This window comes from Eleutherodactylus coqui, chromosome 1 (genome assembly GCF_035609145.1).
Source record: "Eleutherodactylus coqui strain aEleCoq1 chromosome 1, aEleCoq1.hap1, whole genome shotgun sequence".
Lineage (NCBI taxonomy): Eukaryota > Metazoa > Chordata > Amphibia > Anura > Eleutherodactylidae > Eleutherodactylus > Eleutherodactylus coqui.
Window position 1 is genome coordinate 389,549,356 of NC_089837.1, and position 27,473 is coordinate 389,576,828.

General features: G+C 46.7%; 1 protein-coding gene across 1 annotated transcript in view; it reads left to right on the forward strand.

The window, feature by feature from the left end:
* Positions 1-1,129: 1,129 nt before the first annotated feature.
* TUBGCP3 (tubulin gamma complex component 3) overlaps positions 1,130-27,473 on the forward strand; it is a 95,255-nt gene continuing 68,911 nt past the window's right edge. The window contains exons 1-3 of the mRNA XM_066579722.1: positions 1,130-1,386; positions 11,416-11,523; positions 14,482-14,549. Of these exons, the coding sequence (XP_066435819.1) occupies positions 1,311-1,386; positions 11,416-11,523; positions 14,482-14,549 (252 nt within the window). The 5' untranslated portion in view covers positions 1,130-1,310. The remainder of the gene's footprint in view (positions 1,387-11,415; positions 11,524-14,481; positions 14,550-27,473) is intronic.

The following is a 27,473-nucleotide window of genomic DNA, read 5'->3' on the forward strand; positions in this document are numbered from 1 at the left end:
CCCTTCCATTAGTCTTTTAAATGCTGAAGTCACATTGACTGTGGCATGTAAAGGGTTATATGGCTTCGGTTGGTGGTTTCTCCGCTCCTAGCCATTAGCGTTCAACCCTGGCTGTCAGACAGCCGAGCCATTGCCCCCGTGCCACGCTTCTGATGCAGCACTGTAAAAGTGTATGCATTGGAATAAGGCCCTTTAGTGGCCATATGGGCGGTCACTAAGGGGTCAAACTGCTGGAGTGAAGTGAAAGTTGCGTTGTGATTGGTTGCTAGGTGACACAAAGAGAAAGTGGTGCAGACTGTAAAATGAGTACCCAGCTTGTTGGGGGGCAATAAACAAAAATTACCTGAAAGCTGCGGAATAAGTTGGTGCTATACAAATAAGATTTATAAATTTCGTAAACAGCTTATGCTAAGCAGGTCTCCTGGTCCATCATGTAATATGTGAGGTCACAGCACTTTTATGCGCGTCTCAAAGAGATTTCACTATCTGATTTACCTATTAATACCTTGAATGTAATAAATGGCCTGAAAAACAGCCCATTTAGACTGCTCGGCAGAGAAGAGAGGCGAGTACTCTGCACTCACACGGGTGTATCCGCACGCGTGATACGCAGAGCATAACGTATTTCACACGCATTTCGGTCCGACACGCTCTACATTGGTCGCATTTCTGTGCACCAAAGGTAACCATAAAAATCAATGGGGGCGCAAATGCATGCCGGTATACCAGATGTGTGATACGCTGCAGAATTCTGCTGCTACTAATTAACTATTTCAAGTGACGCGTCTTGTCGGCAACCTGCAGATAACCATGTCCCTCGGGCGGAGAAGTACATGGCGAGCATTGTCCGCTGCGCTGAGCTGTCCGCCCGTGTTGGGGAGGTCTGACTACTCCCCTCTCTAATTTACACTGTAGTCTCTAACGTATCAGATATCCATAACCCGGTGTAACCGGGCCAGCAGCCACAGGGCTAACAGGTCTGCAGGAAGGGCCACCAGCCACACGGCTAACAGGTCTGCAGGAAGCCCCACCACCAGCGCCGCCATAATGTGCCCCGAGCTGCGGGCTGCACGGACCAGGCCAGAAGGTGGAGCGGAACCATAGTGCGGGGGCTGCGGGGGAGCGCATTCCCGCTGCACCCTTCCTGTCGCAGCCGCCGCCGTCGCCACAGACACAGAGCGGGGCATTGTGGGAACTGACAGCAGCTTTCGGCGGGTTCTGTTAAAATGGCGCCTCTGTAGTGACCGTTAACGGACGAGTTCTCTCAGAACGGCAACACCGGGAAGGAAGAAGGGGACAGCGGTGCCAGCATGGCGACTCCGGAGCAGAAGTCACCCAACGTCCTGCTGCAGAACCTGTGCTGCCGGATACTGGGCAAGGGGGAAGGTAATGCCGCTGCACCGTGCTCGGGCTGTGCCCCCTACTGCCCATCTTACTGTCATGTCACTGGGGGGATCAGTCAGTAGGAAGGACGCAAGCTGTCTGGTGTCATGGAAGGGGATAAGTCAGTAGGAAGGACGCAAGCTGTCCGGTGTCATGCAAGGGGATAAGTCAGTAGGAAGGACGCGGGGGTGTCATGGGGGGATCGGTCAGTAGGAAGGATGCGGAGCTGTCCGGTGTCATGGGAGGGGATAAGTCAGTAGGAAGGACGCGGGGGTGTCATGGGGGGATCGGTCAGTAGGAAGGATGCGGGGCTGTCCGGTGTCATGGGAGGGGATAAGTCAGTAGGAAGGACGCGGGGCTGTCCGGTGTCATGGGGGAAAACAGTCAGTAGGAAGGACGCCTGGCTGCCCGATGTCATGGGGGGATCGGTCAGTAGGAAGGAAGCCGGGCTGTCCGGTGTCACGGAGGGGGACCGGTCAGCAGGAAGGACGCCGGGCTGTCCGGTGTCACGGAGGGGGACCGGTCAGCAGGAAGGACGCCGGGCTGTCTGGTGTCACGGAGGGGGACCGGTCAGCAGGAAGGACGCCGGGCTGTCCGGTGTCACGGAGGGGGACCGGTCAGCAGGAAGGACGCCGGGCTGTCCGGTGTCACGGAGGGGGACCGGTCAGCGGGAAGGACGCCGGGCTGTCCGGGGTCACGGAGGGGGACCGGTCAGCGGGAAGGACGCCGGGCTGTCCGGGGTCACGGAGGAGGGGGAGGGGGGATCGGTCAGTAACATAGATCGTTAGGCCGAATGAAGACAATGTCCATCTAGTCCAGCCTGTTTATCCTCCTGTGTTGATCCAGAGGAAGTCAAAAAACCCCAAGAGCAGAAGCCAATTAGCCCCTTTGGAGAAAAAATTCCTTCCCGACTCCCTAATGGCAATCGGACTGTTCCCTGGATCAACCCCTAATAGTTCCTACCTGCCTGTATACCCGGATTAACAATTGACCTAAGATTTATATCCTATAATGTCCTTCCCCTCTAGAAAGACATCAAGTCCCCTTTTAAACTCCTCTAAGGATTTTGCCATCACCACATCCTCAGGCAGAGAGTTCCACAGTCTAACTGCTCTAACAGTAAAGAACCCCTTTCTATGTTGGTGATGAAACCTGCTTTCCTCTAGACGTAGCAGATGCCCTCTTGTTACCGTCGTAGTCCTGGGTATAAACAGATCATGGGAGAGATCCTTGTATTGTCCCCTCATGTACTTATACATAGTTATTTGGTCGCCTCGTAACCTTCTTTTTCCCAGGGTAAATAATCCCAATTTTGATAGCCTCTCTGGGTATTCCAGTCCTCTCATTCCATGTATTAGTTTAGTCGCTCTTCTTTGAACCCCCTCCAGCACTGTAACATCTTTCCTGAGCACTGGTGACCAGAAATATACACAGTATTCCATGTGAGGCCTGACAAGTGCCTTATATAGTGGGAGGATAATGTTCTCGTCCCTCGCCCCTATACCTCTTTTAATACACCCCAAGACTTTATTTGCCTTTGCAGCAGCTGACTGGCATTGGTTACTCCAGTTTAGTCTATTATCCACTAATACCCCCAGATCCTTTTCCATATCACTTTTCCCAGCGGTACCCCATTAAGTGAGTATTTGTGACACCGTTCCTCCTGCCCATGTGCATAGTCTTACATTTTTCAACATTGAACTTCATTTGCCATTTTTCTGCCCAAGCCCCCAGCTTATCTAGGTCCGTTTGTAGTCGTACATTGTCCTCCGTTGCATTGATTATATTGTAGAATTTTGTGTCATCTGCAAATATTGATATTTTGCTGTGCAGTCCCTCTATCAGGTCGTTGATAAATATATTGAACAGAATGTGGCCTATTACTGAACCCTGTGGCACCCCGCTAGCAACGGTGGCCCAATCAGAGTATGAGCCATTTATTACCACTCTCTGCTTTCTATCATTGAGCCAATTTTTTACCCACTTACACACGTTTTCGCCCAGTCCGAGCTGTCTCATTTTGTATATTAGCCTATTATGTGGCACGGTGTCAAAGGCTTTAGAGAAGTCCAGATATACAAGATCAATAGATTCTCCCAGGTCCAGCCTAGATCTTACTTCATCGTAGAAACTGATCAGATTTGTCTGACATGAGCGACCCTTCATGAATCCATGCTGGTGAGGAGTTATTCCCTTGTTCTACTTGAGGTATTCTTCGATGGCGTCTCAGAATCCCCTCAAAAAGTTTTTCCGTTATTGAAGTGAGACTTACTGGCCTGTAGTTACCAGGCTCACTTTTGCTCCCCTTTTTGTAAATTGGAACCACATTGGCAATGCGCCAATCCAATGGTACAACCCCGGTCTTGATAGTGTCTAGAAATATTAGATATAGCGGCCTAGCTATCTCGTCACTTAGTTCCCTTAGTATCCTTGGGTGTATTCCATCTGGGCCTGGCGATTTATTGATTTTAATCATCTTTAATCGCTTCCGCACTTTCTCTTGCGTTGGGTATGAGATATTTTGTGAGGGGTTCATTTTATTCCCCTGCATTTCGTGAGGCATTTCCTTTTCGTTTGTGAATACACTCGAAAAGAAACTGTTTAATAGATTTGTCTTCCCTCCATCATCTTCAATGATTTCTCCTGCATTATTTGTTAAAGGGCCAGCGCTCTCCCTGCAAATCCTTTTGCTGTTAATATAGTTGAGAAATAGTTTCGGGTTGTTTTTGCTCTCTTTGGCGATCCATCTTTCTGCCTCCTCCTTTGCAATTTTGATCCTATCTTTGCATATTTTTGTTTTTTTTCTCTGTACGATTTTAGCGCCTCTTCGCTGCCTTCCTGCTTTAGTAGTTTGAACGCTTTCTTTTTTTTCGTTTATTGCCTCTCTTACCGTCTCGTCGAGCCACATTGGTTTCCTTTTAGTTGAGATTCTTTTATTTTTAAAGGGAATGAACTGCTCACATGAGGCGATTAGGATCCTTTTGAACTTCTCCCATTTGTCCTCTGTACTGATATTTTTGAGGATTTTGTCCCACTTAATCTTGCCGATAGTAGTTCTAAGCTGTTCAAATTTTGCTTTACTAAAGTTTAGTTTCTTTGTCACTCCCTGATAAGGCTTCTTATTGAATGACAGCTGGAAGTTGGTTATATTGTGGTCACTGTTCCCCAAGTGCCCCTCAACCTGCACCCCCTTTATTCGGTCCGGTTTGTTGGTTAGTACTAGGTCCAGAATGGCTCTCCCTCTTGTTGGTTCCTGCACAAGTTGGTTCAGGTAATTGTCTTTAATTACTCTCAAGAACTTATCACCCCTGTGAGATTTGCAGGTTTCGCTCTCCCATGTTATACCTGGGTAATTAAAGTCCCCCATGATAATTACTTCGTTGCGGTTTGACACCTCTTCTTTCTGCCTTAATAGTAAGTTTTCAGTTTCTTCTGTTGCTTTTGGTGGTCTATAGAAGACCCCGATCAGGATTTTGTTATTTTTTTCTCCCTGTATTTCTACCCACAGAGATTCCACCTGTTCTTCTCCTACTCTTATATCCTCCCGTAGCCTCGGCTTTAAAGGGGTTGTCCCGCGCCGAAACGGGTTTTTTTTTTTTTTCAACCCCCCCCCCCCCCCCGTTCGGCGCGAGACAACCCCGATGCAGGGACTTAAAAAAAAAAACAGCACAGCGCTTACCTGAATCCCCGCGCTTCGGTGACTTCTATACTTACCGGTTGAAGATGGCCGCCGGGGTCTGCTCCCTCCGTGGACCGCAGCTCTTCTGTGCGGTCCATTGCCGATTCCAGCCTCCTGATTGGCTGGAATCGGCACGTGACGGGGCGGAGCTACACGGAGCCCCATAGAGAACAGCAGAAGACCCGGACTGCGCAAGCGCGTCTAATTTGGCCATTAGACGGCGAAAATTAGACGGCAACCATGGAGACGGGGACGCCAGCAACGGAACAGGTAAGTGAATAACTTTTTATAACTTCTGTATGGCTCATAATTAATGCACATTACAAAGTGCATTATTATGGCCATACAGAAGTGTATAGACCCACTTGTTGCCGCGGGACAACCCCTTTAAGTTCGATTTGACGTACAGACATACCCCTCCCCCTTTCTGGTTCCTTTGGTCTCTTCTATGGAGATTGTACCCCTGCAAATTCGCCGCCCAATCGCACTTATCATCAAGCCATGTTTCCGTTATTCCGACTATATTATAGTTTTCATCAGTCATTCTCGCTTCAAGCTCACCCACTTTACCGATCAGACTTCTTGCATTCGTGGTCATACAATTTATACAGTTTTTTTTGTTTTTTAAATTCATTTTGTTGTTATTCGTACTAATGGCTGATCTAACAGTTCTAACTGTACTAACCCCACCCCCTGCTCGACCCCCATTCCCCTTGCTTGGACCCGGGTCGCTAATTACACTGGCTACCCCACTATTTATCATTTTACCCCCCCCCCAGTTCACGGGGGAGAGGGGGGGGGGGACGGTCAGTAGGAAGGACACGGGGCTGTCCGGTGTCGCGCGCGCGGCGTGCCTATGACATGCTTGATAGAAGCCGGCCCGATCGCTGTCTAGCATGATGTAATGCCGTAGGAGGACAGGCTTGTTTGTATCTATTGAAGTTCGTAACTTGGGGACTATCTGTACATATAATTATTACTGATGATCTTCCCGATGAGAAACACTCGTAACTTCCTTTTATTTATTTTTTTTATGTGCTTCTGTTCAGTAGTTCCAAGGAATCCACAATGCACTTTCCCACCCAAGATAAATAAGAGCTGGGGAGTGTGCGGGTGGCTGGGAAACTGGATTGGAAAGGGTTAAAGTGTGTTATCCAAATATTACATGCAGTTTTATATGTGGTTTTTCCCAGGTGATACTTGTAGTTGTTTTGCATTAATCACAGAGTTGGACACACACAGAGATGGTCTTTTTCCTTCCTTTGTACCTTTCCTTCTTTGTGGCCCCTCTCCTGGCTTTGGCACAAGAGCTGTGACTCCAGCCGTACTACGTGCCGGCACTCGGGGCTGGTGGATTAGGAGTTGACTTCGTACTTTTCTTCCGTTTGTCGTCTTTGTCTTAATGTTTACTTATTTAACGGATTCCTGGCAACTGTATACTGTAGCGAGCGGTTTCCAGCCTCTGAATTTAGCTTGTTTTGGTGTTTTATGTGGAGGAGAGGTAGCTACAAAGGTATAATTGTTTCTGTTTGGCATCTCGGTTTGTTCTACTAATGAATTATGCATCAGTGTGTATCCTGTAATGTTACTGCTTCCTGCTCAGTCTATAGCACTTGGTGACAATGCTTTATATTAGCTCAAATGACAGAAACTAATGTGCAGCCTTGTGAATGTATAATATATATAGTCTGATAGAACATTTTCATGAGTTGCGGGAAGGCTTGTGGCAAAAAAAATAATTTAGGAAACCACATGATTTGTGGTTGTGCAGGTACCTTATTTTACGTATTTTCACTTTTTGTTATCCCGGAGAATTGAGTATCATTTTCAGCGCAGCTTTTTCTTAGCGCCGCGAGCCTTGAGTGAAGACATCACAAATGAGAATGAAACCATTGAAAATCATTGGTTTCATAATCATGCTTTTTCACTCACTCTCACATCGCAGGAAAGTCTATTGCCAGTGGGTACGGGCCCTAATACTTATTAGAGTCAGCGCTCTAGGAACCAATCGCAGCCATTCACCGAATGACTGTGATTGGTTCTCAAACGCCGTGGCTCAGCTAATCAGAGCCAGTGCTCAAATAACCAATCAGAGCAATCACTTGTTGGAGGTAGGGTTTACAAACCCCGTTGCCAGCAAGCGATGTTCTCTCGGCAAGCAAGCCTACCCTTAACTGCAAAGACTAGCAGGAGGGACCCGGGCGGCGCCTGCTAAGTATAAGACATCCCCTGAAAATAAGGGTATTAGTGTATCTTGACACCACCAGGAAGACCTGGTGGAGTCAAGATTTGACAGGGGGGGTGACGCCCCCCGTAGCTGATTGGCTGCAGAGGTCGATGGGCTGCAGGTTCTGGCAGCCCACTAAAGTAATGCAGCAGCTCCAGTGATTTCTGACAGGGATGGAGGGTTAGGATGAGGGCAAAGTGTAACAGTTAGTCTTAAAGATATAATATAAGGCTAACTGTTAGGCGTACCCCTCACCCTAACCCTCCCTCTCTGGCACTAATGCTCGGACAGTGCTTTGCCTCACACCTGACAGGTGTAGTCCTGACAGTTTAGTCCGGCGGCCTCTCCGCCTTCGGCCTAAGTAGCTGGGAGCGCAGTCACTAGTGTACCCGCTGCTGTGCCCTGCTCCCGCTCAGGGACCACTATGACTGGCGTACTCGCTGCTCTGCCTTGCTCCCGCTCAGGGACCACTATGCCTTGCTCCCGCAGCACTTCCACATTACTCTTGAGCTGCCACTCCACCTGCGGCGACAGCGTCTGGGAGAGGTTTAGTGTGATCGGCGCTGCTGTCACCGAGTCCCACTCCTGCAGCACTTGGATAGATGCTAGGCGCTTCTGCTCCCACAGCGGGGCCAAGCAGCCAGCAGCACTGTGACAGATGTCCCCGCAGACGTGCACCACTGTACACTTCCTCTTTGCATTCCCCCTTCGGCCAAAGCAGGCGGCAGCGCTGTGACTGGGTCACACTCCTCCGGCAGCATGGGTCCTGATTCGGCTCCCCCGCAATTCTCCTAGGTTCCCCGGCTTGTAGCTATTTGCAGGACCTTTGCTTCTTGAGCCTATCGGGAGCTGGGGGTGTGAGGGGCGTTCCTCCTGTCAAACCCCTAGCTTATGGTGGTGTCAAGATACACTAATACTGAAAATAAGACCGTGTACCTCTTTTGGGGCAAAAATTAATATGCTAGGGTCTTCTTTTCTTTCCTTAACAACAATTTTAAAATATGAAATTCACTTCATTTACATGTAACCAGCAGAAAAACTCAGTAAGATAATTGTACCAAAGCCTCTGTATAGTATATATACCTCAACAGCGCTTTAATTCCGTTAACTCCCCTCTGTCCTCTTTTTCTTATATGGGGAAATTCAAGATATAGAATTAGTATTGAAACATTACAGCGACCTAAAGACTTAGCAGGTATGGCTTTACTAGACTTTATATTGAATAGCAGGGCAACTACGTTATTTAAGATATTAGGTATCAAATGAACCTCTACCTAATGCTGAACATCATTGGATACACTATTCCTCTTCTACTGTCCATGGACAGTATTAGGCTGGGTTCACACAGGGCGGATTTGCTGCGGTTTTGTCGCGTTTTTTCCGTTGCGGTTTTGCCACAGAAGAAATGCTTCTGCGGCAAAACCGCTTCAAAAGTTAATTTTGGCTTGCGGATTTTCTTGCAGAAAAATCCGCAAGCGGTTTTTTCTGCAGCGTTTTTTACTTTTTGCCGCGTATTTGGCTGCGTTCATAGAGGTCTATGGACAAAAAACGCTGCGAAGAAGACAGAGGAATGGACATGCTGCATCTTTGCAAACCGCGCCGCAGTTGCATTTCTGCACTGCGGCTGTGCGGAAACAATTCGCCCTGTGAGAACAGCTTTTTTGAAAAACTCATTTGTGCTGCATTGCACTGCAAACGCAGCAGTTTTCCCGCAGTGCAGATATGCAACGGCAATCCGCGGCAAAACCGCAGCAAATCCGGCCTGTGTGAACCCAGCCTTAGAAAACCAAAAGTTACACGCTAAACGCATAAACTTGCTATTTGAATATGGAACTTGGCCAAACAAATGACAGGATATCAAGAGATTCCATTTGAAACTCCCTCGTAGAATTATGGAGGTCTTAAGGCCCATTTACACGCAACGATTATCGCTCAAGCAATGGCTTTTGAGAGAGAATCGCTGTGTGTAAATGCTACCATCCTTTAATTTTTGTATTCAGCTAAAAGCCTCATGGCAGAACAATAGAGCTAAATGCATAGAACAGACAACCTACTGTGTTCTGCAGACAGCTCCCGGAGGCTCATTTACCTGCAAATGAAGCTAATAAGCTACTAATGCACCAATAAAGTGCTACAGGACTGAAGTGACAGATTTACTTAAGCCTCATTTACACGCAAAGATGATTGCTCAAAATTCATTCAAAAGATAAGATGATTGACAGTTTGAGCGATCATTTTGCATAAGCTGCTAATGGGCAATAATTCCCATTAGTAGCTTATTAGCTTCATTTGCACGTAAATGAGCCTCCAGGAGCTGTTTGCAGTTAACAGCGGATGATCTGTTATCTGCATACAACCCTTTTGCTCTGCCATGGGACTGTAGCTGAATACATTATCAGCGCTCCCCGTCGAGAATCACAGCGCACAGTCCCTGCTTTCAGCTTTTCGTTGAACTATGGATTTTAGACTTAACTGAAATCATCGTGCGGCCCACAAGCAAAGGATGGAAGCATTTACATGCATGGATAACCACTCACAAGACATTGTATGCTATAATCATTGTGTGTAAATGGAGCTTTAGTCAGATAGTCGGACTACCAGCTCCAAAAACTCTAGAAATCTGTTTACCTCCTAGATCAGGGGTGTCAAACTCATTTTCACCGAGGGGCACATCCGGCTTATAGTGACCTTCAAAGGGCCAATTGTGAGACAGTATAGTAAGGGCCTGTTCACACAAGCGTATTTGCGTACATAATATGCAGTGACTAGAAGCCATTGATTTCAATGAGTTCATTCACATGATGTATATTCTCACACAGCATGACCTATTTTGTTGCGTACTATGCACCCTGATAGGCCATTGCAGTGAAGGAAACCTGTGTCTTCACTGCATATTTGCGCACCATCTCAGTGGGCCCATCTGCGTTCTTTTTTGCGTGCCCAAATATGTAGGGATAAGCGATTTTTGATTGTGCAAATACGCAGCGCATTTGTGCGACCGAAATATGATTACGCACGTGCGAACGAGCCCTAATAGTGACCCTGATAGTGGCCCCAGTAAAAATAGTGGCCCCAGTGGAAATAATGACCCCCACAGTGGCCCAATTAGTAATATTAACCCCCTCAGTAGCAATACAACCATTGCAGCATTAACCTCCCCTCAGTAATAAGATTAACCCCCCTTGGTAATAATAAGCCCCACCTCCGTAATAATCATAAGCCCCCCTCCCTGGTAATAATCACAAGCCCCCCCCCCCCTGGTAATAATCATAACCCCCCCACCCTCGGTAATAATAATAAGCCCCCCCTCCCTCAGTAGAAATCAGTAGTAATAATAGGATCCCCCTCGGTAATAATAAGCCCCACCTCGGTAATAATCATAAGCGCCCCCCTCTCGGTAATAATAGTTCCCCCTCCTAACCCATATACTTACCTCCTCCTTGCTGTCAGCGCCACTCTCCCTCTGCTCGTGCTGAGCCAGGGTACACACTGACGTCCATGTGGGCGCCCGGCACGCTTCCTCTCCGAATCCCCTACTGCGGAACTGAAAAACAGGGGACTCGGGAGGAGAATCCCGTCTGCACACTGACGTCAGTGTGTGCCGGGAGATCAACGCTAGCAGCATGATTACCAGTGGGGAGCTGCGGCACCCCAGCTGGTAATTGCAGCAGTGGTGAGCGGCCGTCGGCACGCCGCGGGGGCCTGTGTTTGACACGTGTCCTAGATGTTGAACAATGGCACCACCATATATGAATATTACTTCCTAAAACCCCTTTTATGCACATAAGCCAACAGTGATGAAATGGAAGGACAGGCTCACTAGCAAAATATGGTAAATACAATCCTCTCCTATGAAAGAATTGTTTCTAAAAACCAAAAAATGTCCTGAAAAGAGCATCTATCCTATCGGAAGCTTGAGGAGGAAACCAAAACCGTTTTGAAAGCTCACTGTGACGTTATTTCTTTTGGTTAGCCATTAAAGGGTATCCTATCTACACTGGATTACTGTTACTGACCACCATCACATTACGCTCTTTATAGAATGCACATGACAATGATCTTTACTGTTTTCTTACTCTCAAAATGGGTATAAAATTCTTCTTTTTTTTTTCTCTCTTCTTCCCAGCGGATGTCGCTCAGCAGTTCCAGTACGCCGTCCGTGTCATAGGCAGCAATTTTGCTCCAACTGTTGAACGGGATGAATTTCTTGTTGCTGAAAAAATTAAGAAAGAATGTAAGTGTGCAGAGATGGTGCCTGTAACACTAGTGTTAACCCCTTCGGTGACAGGCTTATTATCACCATGTCATGCTTCACAGCGCAGTATTTACTAAAGAATGCAACAATCACATTACAACATTTTTTTTTTGTAATGAAAGAATACATTATAACAATTTTGGAAAATAATTCCCAAACTTTAGAGGCAGGAGATTTTCCGGGCGTGTCATTAAAGGGGTATTCCCAAGATCTAGTTCTACAGGAGATGCCATAAAAGTTGGACAGATGTGGTTCCCGCCTCTGGAACGCAGTTTTCTCCAGAATGGTGTTCCCCTGTATCACCTGATGATGCAGCAGCATTATCTAGGAGGAGAATGAACAAACTCATAAAATTAACCCCCTAAAAGGACACCGCCCTCTTTTTTTTTTTTTTCCATTCACCCCCCCCCCCCCATCTAAAAAAAATTGCAACTTTTTTATTCTATCCATTGACGTGGATGTCTTAGGTCTTGTTTTTTGCAGGCAGAGTTGCTTTTTTTTCAATGGTACTATTTAATCTATATATATATAAAGACGAAAGCCCTCGCTGGCTGACTGACTGACTGACTGGCCAAAAGTTCTCCAACTTCCCGATGTCGTAGAAACATGAATTTTGGCACGAGCATAGATTATCTCCAAAATAGGAAAAGTAATTGGGTCCCAACTCGATTATTCAATTCTATGCGCAAAAGAATTAGCGTCCAAATTTTACGTACATAATCTAAATCTGTAACTTCCCAATGCCATAGAAACTTAAAATTTCGCACGGGCATTGATTATGTCATAAATTGGAAAAGTTAATGGGTCTCAACTCGATTATTCAATACTATGCGCAAAAGAATTAGAGTCCACATTTTACGTACGGAATCTAATTCTCTCACTTCCCGGTGTTATAGAAACTCAAAATTTGGCACAAGCATTGATTGTCATAAATAGGAAAAGCTAATGGGTCCCAACTCGATTATTCAATTCTAGCGCAAAAGAATTGGCGTCCAAATTTTACGTGCGGAATGTAATTTTTTCACTTTCCGGTGTCATAGAAACGCAAAAAATTGGCACGAGCATTGATTATGTCATAAATAGGAAAAGTTAATAGGTCCCAACTCGATTATTCAATTCTATGCGCAAAAGAATTAGCGTCCAAATTTTACGTGCGGAATGTAATTTTCTCACTTTCCGGTGTCATAGAAACGGGAAATTTGGCACGAGCATTGATTATGTCATAAATAGGAAAAGATAATGGGTCCCAACTCCATTATTCAATTCCATGCGCAAAAGAATTAGCGTCCAAATTTTACGTGCGGAATGTAATTTTCTCACTTTCCGGTGTCATAGAAACGGGAAATTTGGCACGAGCATTCAATATGTCATAAATAGGAAAAGCTAATGGGTCCCAACTCCATTATTCAATTCTATGCGCAAAAGAATTAGCGTCCAAATTTTACGTACATAATCTAAATCTCTCACTTCCCAATGTGATAGAAACATGAAATTTGGCACGGGCATTGATTATGTCATAAATAGGAAAAGTTAATGGGTCCCAACTCGATTATTTAATTCTATGCGCAAAAGAATTAGCGTCCAAATTGTACGTGCGGAATGTAATTTTCTCACTTTCCGGTGTCATAGAAACGTGAAAATTGGCACGAGCATTGATTATGTCATAAATAGGAAAAGATAATGGGTCCCAACTCCATTATTCAATTCCATGCGCAAAAGAATTAGCGTCCAAATTTTACGTGCGGAATGTAATTTTCTCACTTTCCAGTGTCATAGAAACGGGAAATTTGGCACGAGCATTCAATATGTCATAAATAGGAAAAGCTAATGGGTCCTAACTCGATTTATTCAATTGTAAGCACAAAAGAATTAGTGTCCAAATTTTACGTATGTAATCTAATTCTCTCACTTCCTGATGTCATTTTATATGAAGGAAACGTCGCATTGTTGCCTCCCCGTGGTATTTCCTGGGTAACGCAGAGAACCATGCAAAATGGTGAACATATGTTTTTCCTCAGTATCTCTAAAGTAACCACGGCTTCATAAGATTTTCCATGTGAACACCAGATAAACACCAGTGCCAAATTAACTCGGGCGAAGCCGGGTATATCAGCTAGTATAACATATAAGGTACTGAAAAACATTTAAAAAATTCTAAGTGGAGTGAAATGGAAAAAAGCTAAATTCTGCCTTTTTGGGGGGGGGGGGGGAGGGAGGGGAATCTTGTTTCTATGGCTTACACACTGCATCAAAAATGACAAAACTGTATCCTATGGGTCAGTACCATTACGATGCTACCAAATTTATAGTGTTTGTTTTTGCGGTAGTTCTTTTATTTTTCTAAATTATTTTCTGCTGCAATCTTCTGACAGCCATAAGTTATTTTTTATTTTTCTGTCAACCTAGTTGTGGAAGGGCTCTTTTTTTTTTTCTTTTGCAGGACAATTTGTAGTGTCTATTTTGGAGTACATATAACTTTTTGATTGCTTTTTACTACATTTTTTCTTGGAGACCGGAAAATTGAGAGCTGCTGGTAAAGCTTTAATTTAAGAATTGCTTGTTGAGATGTGACAAGTCTTTTTAAGTACCTTAGGAGTAAGTTTCTGAAAATTGTATAATACAGCTTTGTACAAGTGTCATTTTGCATTAATGTACCAAATTAAAGTTGGCCATTGTTATATAAATCATGAAATATTGTATATCTCTACATATATCTTTCTTTCCAGTAATGTCTATACTAGATTGATCAGATATATCCAGGGGTTTTCATGTGGAATATATCGCACTGTGTATTGGCAGAAAGTAATTGGAGTTGTCCAACTGTAGTATTTCTGCTTCTTATGAATGTATGCTACAAGTTCAGATTTGTTGTGTACATTCGTTTCTTCTGTTAGCTATGTGATACTTGGCTCTGGTAAACACTTTGTTCTCTTGTAGTTGTGAGGCAGAGAAGAGAAGCGGATGGCGCTCTGTTTTCAGAGCTTCACCGGAAGCTCCAGTCTCAGGTATGTAATTTACTGACTGTTTAATATTGACCATTATAACGGTTTCCCACAGGACTGTCTATATTTAAGTCTCACACGCCTCACTATTTTTTGTAATCTATCATAATAAAAGGCAGTTTAAAATACTGGTATTTTTTTCAATTTTTATTTGCCCCATACGATCATTGTGGGTTATTTTTTTCATTACATTATTGCAGGTGATGACTAAGGCTGCCTGTCCATGGGCAATAAAGCGCCCGCGGATTACGCTCTGTAAAGCTTTCCTTAGGATTACTATGAAAAGCGCAGCGCCGGCGTCTGAGAGAAGAATCATAGCGATTCTCCGCTCAGGGGATTTAAATCGCGGCATGCTGTGATTTTTGCAACTCTCCGCGGTGAGCCTATCATCTCAAAGACCTGTTGGTGCTTCCCCCTCCTCCCCCGCGGCAGAATATTGCTAGTGATATTCCGCCTCAGCTGTGGAAAGGGGGCCTAAATATTGTAGACTTTGAGACCCAGTTAGATGTCTACAGGATTCCACTTGAGTTCTTCTTTTGAGAATTCCAGAGCAAATACATTTTATTTGTGTGTCAATGCAGCAGTCCAGGGTCCCACCAAAGGGCCTTGCCAGTCTGTTATAGCAGGGCATAGACATATGTACAGGTACCTGTTGAATGAGGGCCCTTGTTTGGACTTTAGCGGTAACTGTAATGGCTCTGGCAGAGGCATTAGTGTTGCCTGAGTAATGTTTGATTGAAGCACTGAACTGGTTATTCTGTCGGGATCTGGGTTGCAGAAAGAGTGTGGCTGTGTACTACAGTCGTTGTACAGCTGTTAATTGCACAGGTCCATTGGCTGTGCCTATGTGATCACCTTGATTTAACAGTAGGCCAAGGAGCCTTCACTGCGTTAAAGTCCGCACCTGTATTCATGATGCTGGATTCTCCTGCTGTTGTCTTGTTTCAGAATAATAGCATTTTGGGCAGAAAATGGCATGGAATAATCTGTATAAGGGCTCTTTTATACAAGCGAATGCGTAAACGGCCCGGGACTCCTGTGCCGTGTACATAGACAGCCCTTTTGCTCTGCCAACAGAGAGCCGGCACAGACTGCGCATGTCTGGGAATCTGACATTACAGACATGCTCAGTGTGATTTTTTTAAATCACTGTAAAGAGCAGGTATGCGTATCGAAGCGCTGCCCTCTTGCAATGCCTGCATAGGGACAGTGTTTTGGTACAGAACCCAAAGAAGGGCTGCAATTTATTTCTCTTGCGTCTGTAAATGCTGTGTCCACACGCTCGTGTGCATGGAAGATCGAAAGTCCATAGTTTTTTATTACCTCTATACATTGTGTATCACACATGCGTAATGCGCAGTGGAAAAATGCCCATGGAGATTAGTCCAAATGAATTGGGTGTAGGTGATCTATGGGTATGGCATCAGAGCTGCTGCCTGTAGGCAGTAATAATGATTTCTACAAGACCTATGGCTATATTCACACGTAGCGGAATTGGTGTGAATTCTTTACATTGAGAAATCCACCGCAAAAACGGTTTCAAAATCTGCACTATTGGTGTGGATTTAAGGCCCATTTACACATAATTATTATCGCTCAAAATTTGTTCAAACAACCCAAAAATGAGCGATAATCGTTACATGTAAACGTGGGCATTCTGAACTTTTTGTTTGAACAATGACTTTAAGGTAAGCATAAGGCCGCATCCACACGGGCGACAGCGATATCGCTGCTATGTACACGCGATTTTGTAGTGTCAGTGATGTTTTTTTCTTGGGAAAATTGTAGCATCGTGCCGCTGCTACACATGGTTTTTCTGCGATAAAAGCGCACAGGTTAATAGGACTTTTTTAATAATAAAATCGCATAGCATAAAAATCACAAGTTCATGCTATGCAATGCAATAAACAAGAACGCTCCATAGGGAAACGTGAGCTAGAAAACATAGCAAATCGCGGCTGTATGGCCTCGTTCACACGGGCGACACTGCATCTCCACGAGAAAATCACAGCAATATCGCAGCGCTGGTCCGTGCGATATCACTGCAGTTTCTGACGGTGATGCCGTGACTTTGTAACACCGCATGCATGGATTTTCAGGGTGGGGGCTTGAAATATAAGCCCTACCCTGAAAATAAGCCGTAGCTGAAGACAAAAAAAAAAAAAAGTATACATCACCTTAGAAGCACTGTCCGTGGCTCCGCTGCAGCTTCTCCCCAGGTCCTGGGCACTGGTCTTCGTTTTCTCTTCTGGCCGGGGATTGAAAAATCCCCGCCTCCTGAAAGCCCTTGCTATGATTGGCTGTCACTTAGCCTATCACAGCCAGCACTCGATGAATGGCTGGGATTGGTTCATCGAGTGCTGGCTCTGATTGGCTAAGCGTCAGCTAATCACAGCCAGCCTTTGCAGGAGGCAGGGATTTTTCAATTCCCGGCCAAAAGATAATGAAGAGAAGTATTGCCGGGACCCAGAGAGAAGACGCGGCCGGGCTGACGGCGCTTCTAAGGTGATGTGTGTATATTTTTTTTTTTTCCTGCAGCCAGGGCTTAGGTTAGGGCTTTGACAGTAGAATTTCTTACTGTCACAGTTGCATTGCACCGCGCAAAATCGCGTTTTTATGCAATGCAACAGAGAAGAAGGCTCCATACGTGGGCTACAAAACTTCACGAGTCGCGGGCATATCGCCGACCTCCAAGGGTTTTGTGTCAGGTTGTGGCATTCTACAAAACATCGCACATGTGAAGTAACTAGAGATGAGCGAGCGTACTCGGATAAGCACTACTCGCTCGAGTAATTGGCTTTATCCGAGTATCGCTGTGCTCGGGTCTGAAGATTCGGGTGCCGCTGCGGCTGACAGGTGAGTCGCAGCGGGGAGCAGGGGAGAGTGGGCGGGAGAGAAGGAGAGAAAGATCTTACCTCCGTTCCTCCCCGCTCTCCCCTGCAGCTCCCCGCTCCGTGCCGGCACCCGAATCTTCAGACCCGAGCACAGCGATACTCGGATAAAGCCAATTACTCGAGCGAGTAGTGCTTATCCGAGTACGCTCGCTCATCTATAGAAGTAACCCATAGAAAAGCATGAGCTTCACGTACATGCGGTTTGTAGCAACGCGACAAAATCACACGACTTAGTCGCCCATGTGAACGAGGTCTATAGAGCATGCCCCGATTTTGTAGTCTCACAATGTAGCAGCTTGCAAAACATCGCTCATGTGAAAGAACCCATAGGAAAGCATGGGCTATACATACATGGCGATTTGTAGCATTGTCGCATCGCTACAAAATTGCCCATGTGCATGCAGCCTAAAATCCATAGTACAGCTAGTGAGAGATAAAGTATCTCTCAATAGACCGCATGTTGTTATCTCTACGGGAGTCGGGAAATCACATTGTAATCTGTCGGGAGCCGCAAGCAAAACAATGCAGTTATGTGAACAGCTGGGCTTGTGATCACATCCTGGACTCTGCAAACAGCTCATGGAGGCCCTTTTACATGCAAATAAAGATGATAAAGTGTTAATGGCCCTTAACACTTTATTCAAATAGATCACAAAATCTTTCAATTTTTGCAGGAAGTAAATTGTAAGATGGCAGCATATAAATGGTGACAAACTATTACTTCATATAAACTTTATTGTTTGGCATATGGACTAGCCGTTTACATGTCAGATGCCGGCTTGATAAAGACCTAGTATGGTTGAAACGTTGCCTGGTTGACATGAGTGTGGAACAATAAAGTCCTCTATATGAAGTGATAGTTTGTCGCTATTTATATGCTGCCATCTTACAGTTTACTTCTTGCATGCTTGGATCGTAGTTTGTGGGTCATTGACTCCGTGGGTGGCTTTGCATTTTGTTTCTCTCCCGCCCTGTTGGGTATTGCTTTTGTCTGAGTGCTGCTGGATTGTCCTTTTTCTGCATAAAGTCTTTCAGTTTTTCAGTCGTTTGAAGGGTGATCTTTGCGTGTAAATGGGCCTTGAGCTGTGGAGTCTGCTAGAAATACGCATCACACTTCACCCCTTTAGTTGAAAGGATGAAATCTGCTACAGATCCGCAGCCAAAAGTGTCAAAATCAGCCCCAATGATGCAAATTTTGGTGCAAAGTTTCAGCTGCGGAAAATCCATACCACTTTGGCTACATGTAAACACAGCTTTTAAGGGTTTTTGATTAGAAAGTCTGCTGACAGGTCATTCATGCTGTAAGTGGCAGACCTAAAGATGGGACTTTCCTGATGTTATCAGCAAACCTTTCCTAGCATTGACTGCAGTGGCAAGATGACCGTTCATATTGTGTCTTGTGTTCCAGTTAGATCATTTACACGGGTCTGTATGTGGACTGCACCAACTTAATTGTTTAAAGGTCTTTCCCACAAACCTTGTAGTGAAAATTATACTTTATATACATTCCCAAGTGTGTAAATATCATTTCAGCTGCTTATTTGCACTGTGTGTGATACATAGGAGACATATATATATTTTTTTAAAGGGGTTGTCCCGCGAAAGCAAGTGGGGTTATACACTTCTGTATGGCCATATTAATGCACTTTGTAATGTACATCGTGCATTAATTATGAGCCATACAGAAGTTATTCACTTACCTGTTCCGTTGCTGGCGTCCTCGTCTCCATGGTGCCGTCTAATTTCAGCGTCTAATCGCCCGATTAGACGCGCTTGCGCAGTCCGGTCTTCTCCCTGGTGAATGGGGCCGCTCATGCCGGAGAGCTGGTCCTCGTAGCTCCGCCCCGTCATGTGTGCCGATTCTAGCCAATCAGGAGGCTGGAATCGGCAATGGACCGCACAGAGCCCACAGTGCACCATGGGAGAAGACCCGCGGTGCATCGTGGGTGAAGATCCCGGCGGCCATCTTGGTAAGGTAAGTAAGAAGTCGCCGCAGCGCGGGGATTCAGGTAAGTACTAAACGGGTTTTTTTTTTTAACACATGCATCGGGTTTGTCTCGCGCCGAACGGGGGGCCTATTGAATAAAAAAAAAAAACCGTTTCGGCGCGGGACAACCCCTTTAAGTTTCTTTTTTGTTACCGGTGGTTCTACTTCTAGTTGCTGCAAATATGAAGTGGGCAGGCATGAAGCAACCTCCAGTATGCACTACAGCTCCCCAAAGTCCTGTCTGAGCTCTACCTTATATAATAAAGTAATTGAGGTTGCCAATCCGCTATGACCTCTTTTAGGCCAGTTTCACATAAGTGTATTATAGGCACATTTATATGCCCAAAATGCAGATGAAAGTCCTGACACCAACGCGGGTCTACTGACACACTCAGAGCATCTTGGGGTCTATACCAAAATACTATACCTGACGTGAAAGAGATATTGGAGCAGACGCAGAGTGGCCATAACGCTGCTCCTGCTGTATTGTGCTGCGTTGCCTAGGCTTGTACGGCCTACATGCACAACCATAGACTGACAAGTACCCCGCTAACTAAGCGCAGGTATACTGGAATATTTGCAACAATGCAGTCTTTAATTATTCTAAATTGACGTTATGTTATTTTGCTATACTTTCAAATCTATTCATGTATATTAGAAGGTCTCTTTAATGTTTACTGTGTCATTGCCGGTGTTGGTAAATATGGGATGACGTGGTTTAATATGGCACTTGCAGATGGCTGGAGTATGTATATTTTATATTAACAGGTCACAGGACCTCCATTGCTCCCAACAGTTCATTGATTCGATGCGGGGCTTTAATGCACAGATTGATGCCATCATTTGGCCATTTTTCTAGCTTGTATCTTTCTGCTGTGTAATCTAATAGGCAATGTCTTCTGCAGACGTAGGAAGGGCAGCGCTGCCATTAGAAAAGCAATGGGTTTTAGTTGTTATTTTTGAACCTTCAAACCCTTTTAGCATCCTTGATCATAGGAAACTTCTTGCAAGGAATGGATTTTCTTCTTTGATTTTTAGCATTATGGTCTGCGCGGAGGAGGGAAGGTTTATTTTAGGATCATTTGGTTTGCCGTTCAACAGATTTATTGAGCTTTTTTCACATACAAGCTTTTTAAGTTCCTTGTGTTTCTGGTTGAAGGTTAAATACACTATTGATTCTCGGATGGTGACAGAAGAAACAATTAGTTCATCACACTAATGGATAATATGGTTTGTCATGCAAAATAGTACTTGCAGTATGTTCTAAAGTAGGCTTTTTTGCTTGCTACATTCTGTAATAATGATCTGCACACGGGGCTATAGTTCTTATAGGGATGTCCTTTTAGTTGGTGGCTTTTATTGACAGTGAATTCTATGGATCGCATTAGTCAGACTTGGGCAGTCTTTGTAATCCATTTGATGTGAAAGCTAGAACTGAGTAGCTATGATTATACATGTATCCGACATGGATTTGTAGAACTGCCGTGTAATATCTAACTAGGCATATCTACAGTATATTAAAAGAAAAAGTACTGTGGGGGGGGGGGGGGGGATGCCTTTACTGGTTAATGAGTAGACTTATTTGCTGGACCCGTCATCAGGCAGGTTTACAAAGGAAAGACTGAGCGGAGCACGATATTTACATTCGTAAAGTTGCCCGATTTTTAAAACAAAACAAAAAAAAAAAAAAAGTGGTAATACTCCGGCACTGGAGTTGTCCTCCTCGTAACTTTTGATGACCTGCTAGGCCGTCAGCAAGTGATTGGAAGGGGTCCGCCGTTCAGGAAATCCAGAGATCACCTGTTTGAAGCAGTGACTGCCGTGCCAATCTGGGCTGCTGCCAAGTGCATGGGGCAGTTGGCATTCGGCTCCGTGTACACTGACAACAACCCAGGAAACAGTCCTAAGCATCCGGTAATCAGAGAAGCGGTGCGGCCATCTTCACTCGTCCAGGCCCAGTAGGCTGCTATAGAGGGGCTGTTGAAGATTAGAAATGCATGGCTGTTTTCTGCCTTAAAACAGCACCACACCAGTCAAATGGTTGTGATTTGGTATTGCACTTCAGCTCTATTTACTTCAATGCAGCTGAGCTGTAATATCGCACATTTCCCATGGACAGGTGTGGTGCTGGTTTTGGATGAAAACCTGATTTCCTAATCCTGAGCAGCCCCTTTTGATCTAGTACTCTTGTAGGATTCCTGCAGTTGCTACATCCCTGACGGCGGTAATATCACCATAACTCCCTTGGAGACTGCGCTGTATGCTGAGAGCAGCGGTGGCATCGGTAACTGGATTTCTGTGGTAGGGGAGCCGTTGGCTCCTGTGTTTGAGATAATTCTACAGTTGTCTCTTCCTGACTCCCCCATAATATATTCCGTGATACAGGGAGGTGTAACTGGCTTTGACACAATTTATCTCCTAGGCTCAGCTACATTCAAGACAAGTCTGCAAATGTCAGGGGGAAAAGAAGGGTGAGGCAGTTGCATTTGAGCATGCCCGGTCCTTTTGTATCTGGCAAAATACGCCACCACCAGATCGCTCTGGCAGCTCTCCTTCCCATTCAAAACACATGCATGCTTGGCCAAGCCGAATGTAGGAGGGTCAGGAGAAATGGCTGTCTGAAGTGTATCACCATCCTAAATAATGTAGCTGTGATTAATAAACCTGACTACTAGTATATTGATAGCAACGTATTCTCAGTTTTCTTAGGAGTTTATCTGAAGTGTACAATGGGATTGTTCTCAGTAAGAGAAACCAAGTAATCTTGTAGATATGATACCTTTTTATTGGCTAACAAAAATACATGATGCTATAGTGAGCTTTCAGACCTCTTAGGATGCGAAGCCCTCAGGCTTAACCCTTTCCAATCCACTGTCTGACCTCTGAAGACATTATGATTTAAGGCTGTACAGCTCCGATGTTGGAAGACATCCGTCAGGGTTCTCTTATTGTATATTGCCAGCCTCTCTGCTGTCGGAGTCTATCCAACGTGTCACCTCATGCAGTATCGGCTTTAGCCAGCATATATCGCCGTTGTATAACGGCAGAAAAAGAGTAAGCCCCCTAGGAAAACCAGGATACAAATTGGATTGGAAAGGGTTAATGAAACAGATAAATAGATTTGGATTTTGTGTGTGTGTGTGTGTGTGTGTGTGTGTGTGTGTGTGTAGAATATATATATATTCTACACACACACCAATTTCTACTTAAAGGGGTTGTCTCACGAAAGCAAGTGGGGTTATACACTTCTGTATGGCCATATTAATGCACTTTGTAATATACATCGTGCATTAAATATGAGCCATACAGAAGTTATTCACTTACCTTCCCTGCGCTGGCGTCCCCGTCTCCATGGCTCCGTCTAATTTCAGCATCTAATCGCCCGATTAGACGCGCTTGCGCAGAAGGGTCTTCTTCCATCTGTTCGGTCCGGCACGAGCGGCATTCTGGCTCCGCCCCCTTCTAAGCGGCAACACGTAGCTCCGCCCCACCACATGTGCCGATTCCAGCCTCCTGATTGGCTGGAATCGGCACATGTGACGGGGGCGGAGCTACGTGTTGATGCGTAGAGGGGGCGGAGCCAGAATGCCGCTCGTGCCGGACCGAACAGATGGAAGAAGACCCTTCTGCGCAAGCGCGTCTAATCGGGCGATTAGATGCTGAAATTAGACGGAGCCATGGAGACGGGGACGCCAGCACCGGAGGGGGTAAGTGAATAACTTCTGTATGGCTCATATTTAATGCACGATGTATATTACAAAGTGCATTAATATGGCCATACAGAAGTGTATAACCCCACTTGCTTTCGTGAGACAACCCCTTTAAGACAACACCAGAAAACATGAGCAGAGAGGTAAAAGTTTAATCAGTCCACTGGAAAGGGACGTGGCTGTTTTATGATCTCTGCATTGGTGCTAAGAGGTGGCAGGCCTGTATGCTATCTCTCCTTCAGACCTGCACATAAGGCCACTTTCACACGGGCTACAAAATCTCGCTACTAAATCATCGTTACAAAGCGCATGTATGTGAAGCCCATGGTTTTCAATGGGTTTTTTTCAGGCTACAAAACATTGCTCATGTGAAAGAACCCATTAGAAACCATGGATATTGCATACATGCGTTTCCCGCTCGTGTCATTGGGGTACACAGCAAAGACTGTGGGATATAGCTTCTGCCACTAGGAGGCGACACTAAGCACAAAAAGTTAGCTCCGCCCTCTGGCTATATCCCTCCTGCCGACAGCAGGCTAATTAGTTTTTAGCTTAGTGTCTCATAGGAGGACGGTCGTGCCCATTAGGGCTAGTTTTAAGGGCCAGGGTTAGACGGAGAGGCAGGACGCTCCCCATCAAACCCGAATGGAGAGGAGGGCGAACAACCTCGGGTTTGTCCAGGTTGCTTTTTGCCCGGCCCGCCTCAGAAGAAAAGGTGGCACATCCGGATCATATATATCTGCATGTGGCCCGCCAGCGAGAGCCCCCCATTTGGTGCAAAGGTCCACATCCCCTACCCGTTGAGCAGGCGATGTTACAGGGGTAGGCTGCTGGAACTGGGGAGCCGCTATTTCCACCAGCAAGCACGCAGGAGGTGAGTATGCGCTGGGAACCTCTGTGCAGCCCTGGGCGCGGCAGCAACACTCTGGGCCGGAAGGGGGCGTGGCTTCACGGGGCGAGCGTGGCCTCACTGCTGGGGGTGTGGCTTCATGCCGCCGGGGGCGTGGCCTCGTTGTGATGCACTCCGTCCCCTCCCTTCCTCCCTCTTTCCCTTCCTCCCTCCCTCTCTTAGGATTGTGAGGAGGGATGATGTAGTGAAGCAGCATATCGGGAGACAGCGCGCCAAAGATTGAGACCGCCCTGCGCCTCCACTCCTTGCTGCTGTGCTTGCTCAGGCTGGAAGCTCCAGGAGGCCTCTTCAGCATCTGCAGGCTCTCGACCCAGCGGCTCTCCGGACCTCTTCGGACCTCGACAAGGACCCAGGGTAAGCTGCCTGGCGGCTATCTCTCCCCTCTTGCTGCTCATCCCTCCTGCCGGCGGTTGGCATACTGGAGGATAGTTTGCAGCTTTTTGCCAGGTCGAAATCCCAGCACCATGTCCGACCCCAGAGTTCTGGAGGCTGGACCAGGGACAGCAAGAGTAACGCACTTTGCTTGCTCACGCTGTAACCTAGAGTTCGCATGCGGACAGGCTGAGACGTTTCGTAGAGACTGTTCCCCAGCGAAACAAGTGACAGTGCAAAGCACCCCTCCCCCGTTCAGCCCCCATTTATGGCCGAGCTGGAGTGGGCCCGCTCCTTGTCCCTTGCGGTGTCAGTCCTCACTCGGGCGTCTGGTGCGATTTTGGAGAAGTTGGCACAGGACGCTTCCGGTTCACGTGAGAGAAATAGAGATGGCTCGCAGCGCGGCCGTCGGCGAAGACTGGACAGGCCCCCGGACTCACGGCGGTCCTCCCGATCTCCATCCTCCTCGTCGTTTTTGCGCTCCTCGGGTATGAGGTCGCGTCGATCCTCAAAAGAGAAGGTCTGTTCGGACGAGGATTGGTCTGAATCCTCCTCAGACTTTGTCATAGAGGAGGATCAGGTCCTTAGATTTTCGGCGATGGTGGAGAGCTTAGGGGATGCGTTTCAGCTCACTGAGCAAGAGCCACAGGCGTCTGGGATATTGTTTTCTTTTAGGCAGCCCAGACGCTTCCCGAAGACCTTTCCTGCCCATGAGGCCTTTGACTAGGTCCTATCTAAGGAGTGGAAGGCATCGGGATAAGCGTTTTTTCCCCAAGTTTAGTTACTTGGACGGGAAATACCTCTTCTCACAAGAGTTAGGAGAAGTGGTCGATCCCACCGCTAGTTGATCCGCCTATCTCTCGCCTGGCTAAGCCTATTATGCTGCCTATGGCGGAGTCCTCCGATCTCAGGGATTCCAAGGATCGAAAGGTCAAGGCGTTGGCGAAGACCGTTTTGAGGTGGCTAGGTCGGCTCTTAAGCCTGTTTGCCTCTTCCCGGGTCAGTAAGGCTATTACTGACTGGGCAAAATGGTTACGAGGGGGAGTCCTTGAAGGGGCTTTTCCCGGGAATTTGCCGGACACAGCACAGCAGATGCAGCTAAACGGGTGGCTCAGGCCTCTGCGGCATCAATGGCAACTCGCCGGAGCCTATGGTTAAATTCGTGGGATGCAGATGCTTCTTCAAAAGGGCAATATGCCCTTGGGAGGATCTTGCCTTTTTGGCGCCGAGCTAGTCGGGCTCATCTCAGAGGGTCAACGGGCATTCTAAGCTGAATGTTCCTGCTCTCGTCAGATGGCGGCCCCCAGCCAGCTTGAGGCCTGGCAAGTACCAGTATGGATGCCCGCCTGGGAAGCCAAGGTCCCGTTGACTTCTACGGGTGAAAAGAGCTTGCTTTTGCCGCAGAATCGTCCAAAGCGGTCATCCCCGCAGCAGAGACGTTCGCTCCTGTCGCCGGACGAGTCCTCGCAGGATGGAGAGGAAAGGTCCACAGGAGCGGGAATAAAGGAAGAGGCCTCCCTTTAAACCAAGGTCTCTTGGCGTGGGCCTCAGCCTACGAAGAATTCCAAAAGCCCTCCGCATGAGGGACTGCCCCTAACTGTTTCGGATAGGGTGGGGGCTCGGCTTCTCCAGTTAAGCCAGGTCTGGTCGACTCATGTCTCAGATACCTGGGTGCAGGAGGTCGTGTCCAGGGGCTATGCGATAGAGTTCCTGACACAACCACGCGTCCACCCCTTTTTTCGGTCCAGAACCCCGGGGGACCCAGGGAAAGCGGCAGCTTTCCTCAAGGCGGTCCACACTCTCTATTTTGCAGGGGGTGGTGGTGCAATCTCTTCCCGAGCATCACTTCGCGGGGTTCTACACTAATCCTTTGGTGGTCCCCCGAAAAGGATGGCTGTCTGTCCGATTGTGGATCTAAAGAAGTTGAAGAAGTTGATGGCGGTTCGTCATTTCCGCATGGAATCTGTACGGCCGGTCATCGCATCCTTGGAGGCAGGGGAGTTCCGTTCCTCGATAAATATCCAGGATGCATATTTACAAATCCTCATTCGTCAGCACAGGGAACCTGGTGCAGACAGGAATCCGGTCTCCATATAAATGTATTGGAGCTGCAAGCAGTATTCCGGTCCTTGCAGTCCTTTGCACATCGGCTGGAGGGAATGCCAGTGCGACCGCAGTGGCTTACATAAGCCATCAGGGCTGGACCTGCAGCAGAGGAGTCACTTGATCGGATGGCATCCTGCTTCAAACAGAAGCTTCCAGCCTAGCTGGCCAGGTCAAGGGACCCCAGAGCACTAGCAGCGGATGCGCTAATGGCTCCCCGGACGGGTTGTCATTACCCCTAGGTCTTCCCACAAACTCCTCTCATTTCCCAGCTGCTCAGGAGAATCAGGAAGGAGGGCTACCTGTGATTCTCTTAGTCCCAGATTGACCGCGAAGAACATGGTACGCTAAACTCATGGACCTGGTAGCAGTCGTGCCCTGGTGGTTACCCCTGCAAAAGATCTTCTCTCTCAGGGTCCCCTCTACCACCAGAATATGGCTACGCTGCGTTGGACGGCGTGGCGGTTGAGGCCACGGTACTGAGGGCACGGGTTTCTCAGACCCAGTTATTCAAACAATGATTAGGGCTAGAAAGCCATCGTCATTGAGAATATATCACCGGGTAATTCCAAAGAACAAACACTAGAATATGGTGTGCTGTGCTGTCAGCTTGCTCACTTCACTACCACTGACAAGGGCTCTGTGCAGCCAATACGTGTCTGGTTAGAGATGGGTACACCTGACAATTTTAAATATGACTAAATAGAGAGGATTACAAATTTTGCTCTGCAGGCAAGCGTGGATTACACTTTTTCCTGCATGGAATTTTTTTGCTATATCACCGGGTGTGGAAAACGAGGCATTTCTCGTTGGCCCGCCTCCTGTCTTTTCTCCAGGACGGGTTGGACTTGGGCCTGAGCCTCAGCTCCCTTAGGTTCCAGCCTTTTCGGTCTCCGCTGCCACCCTGGGACCTAAAACTGGTTCTGGATGCCATACAGGCCCATCCGTTTG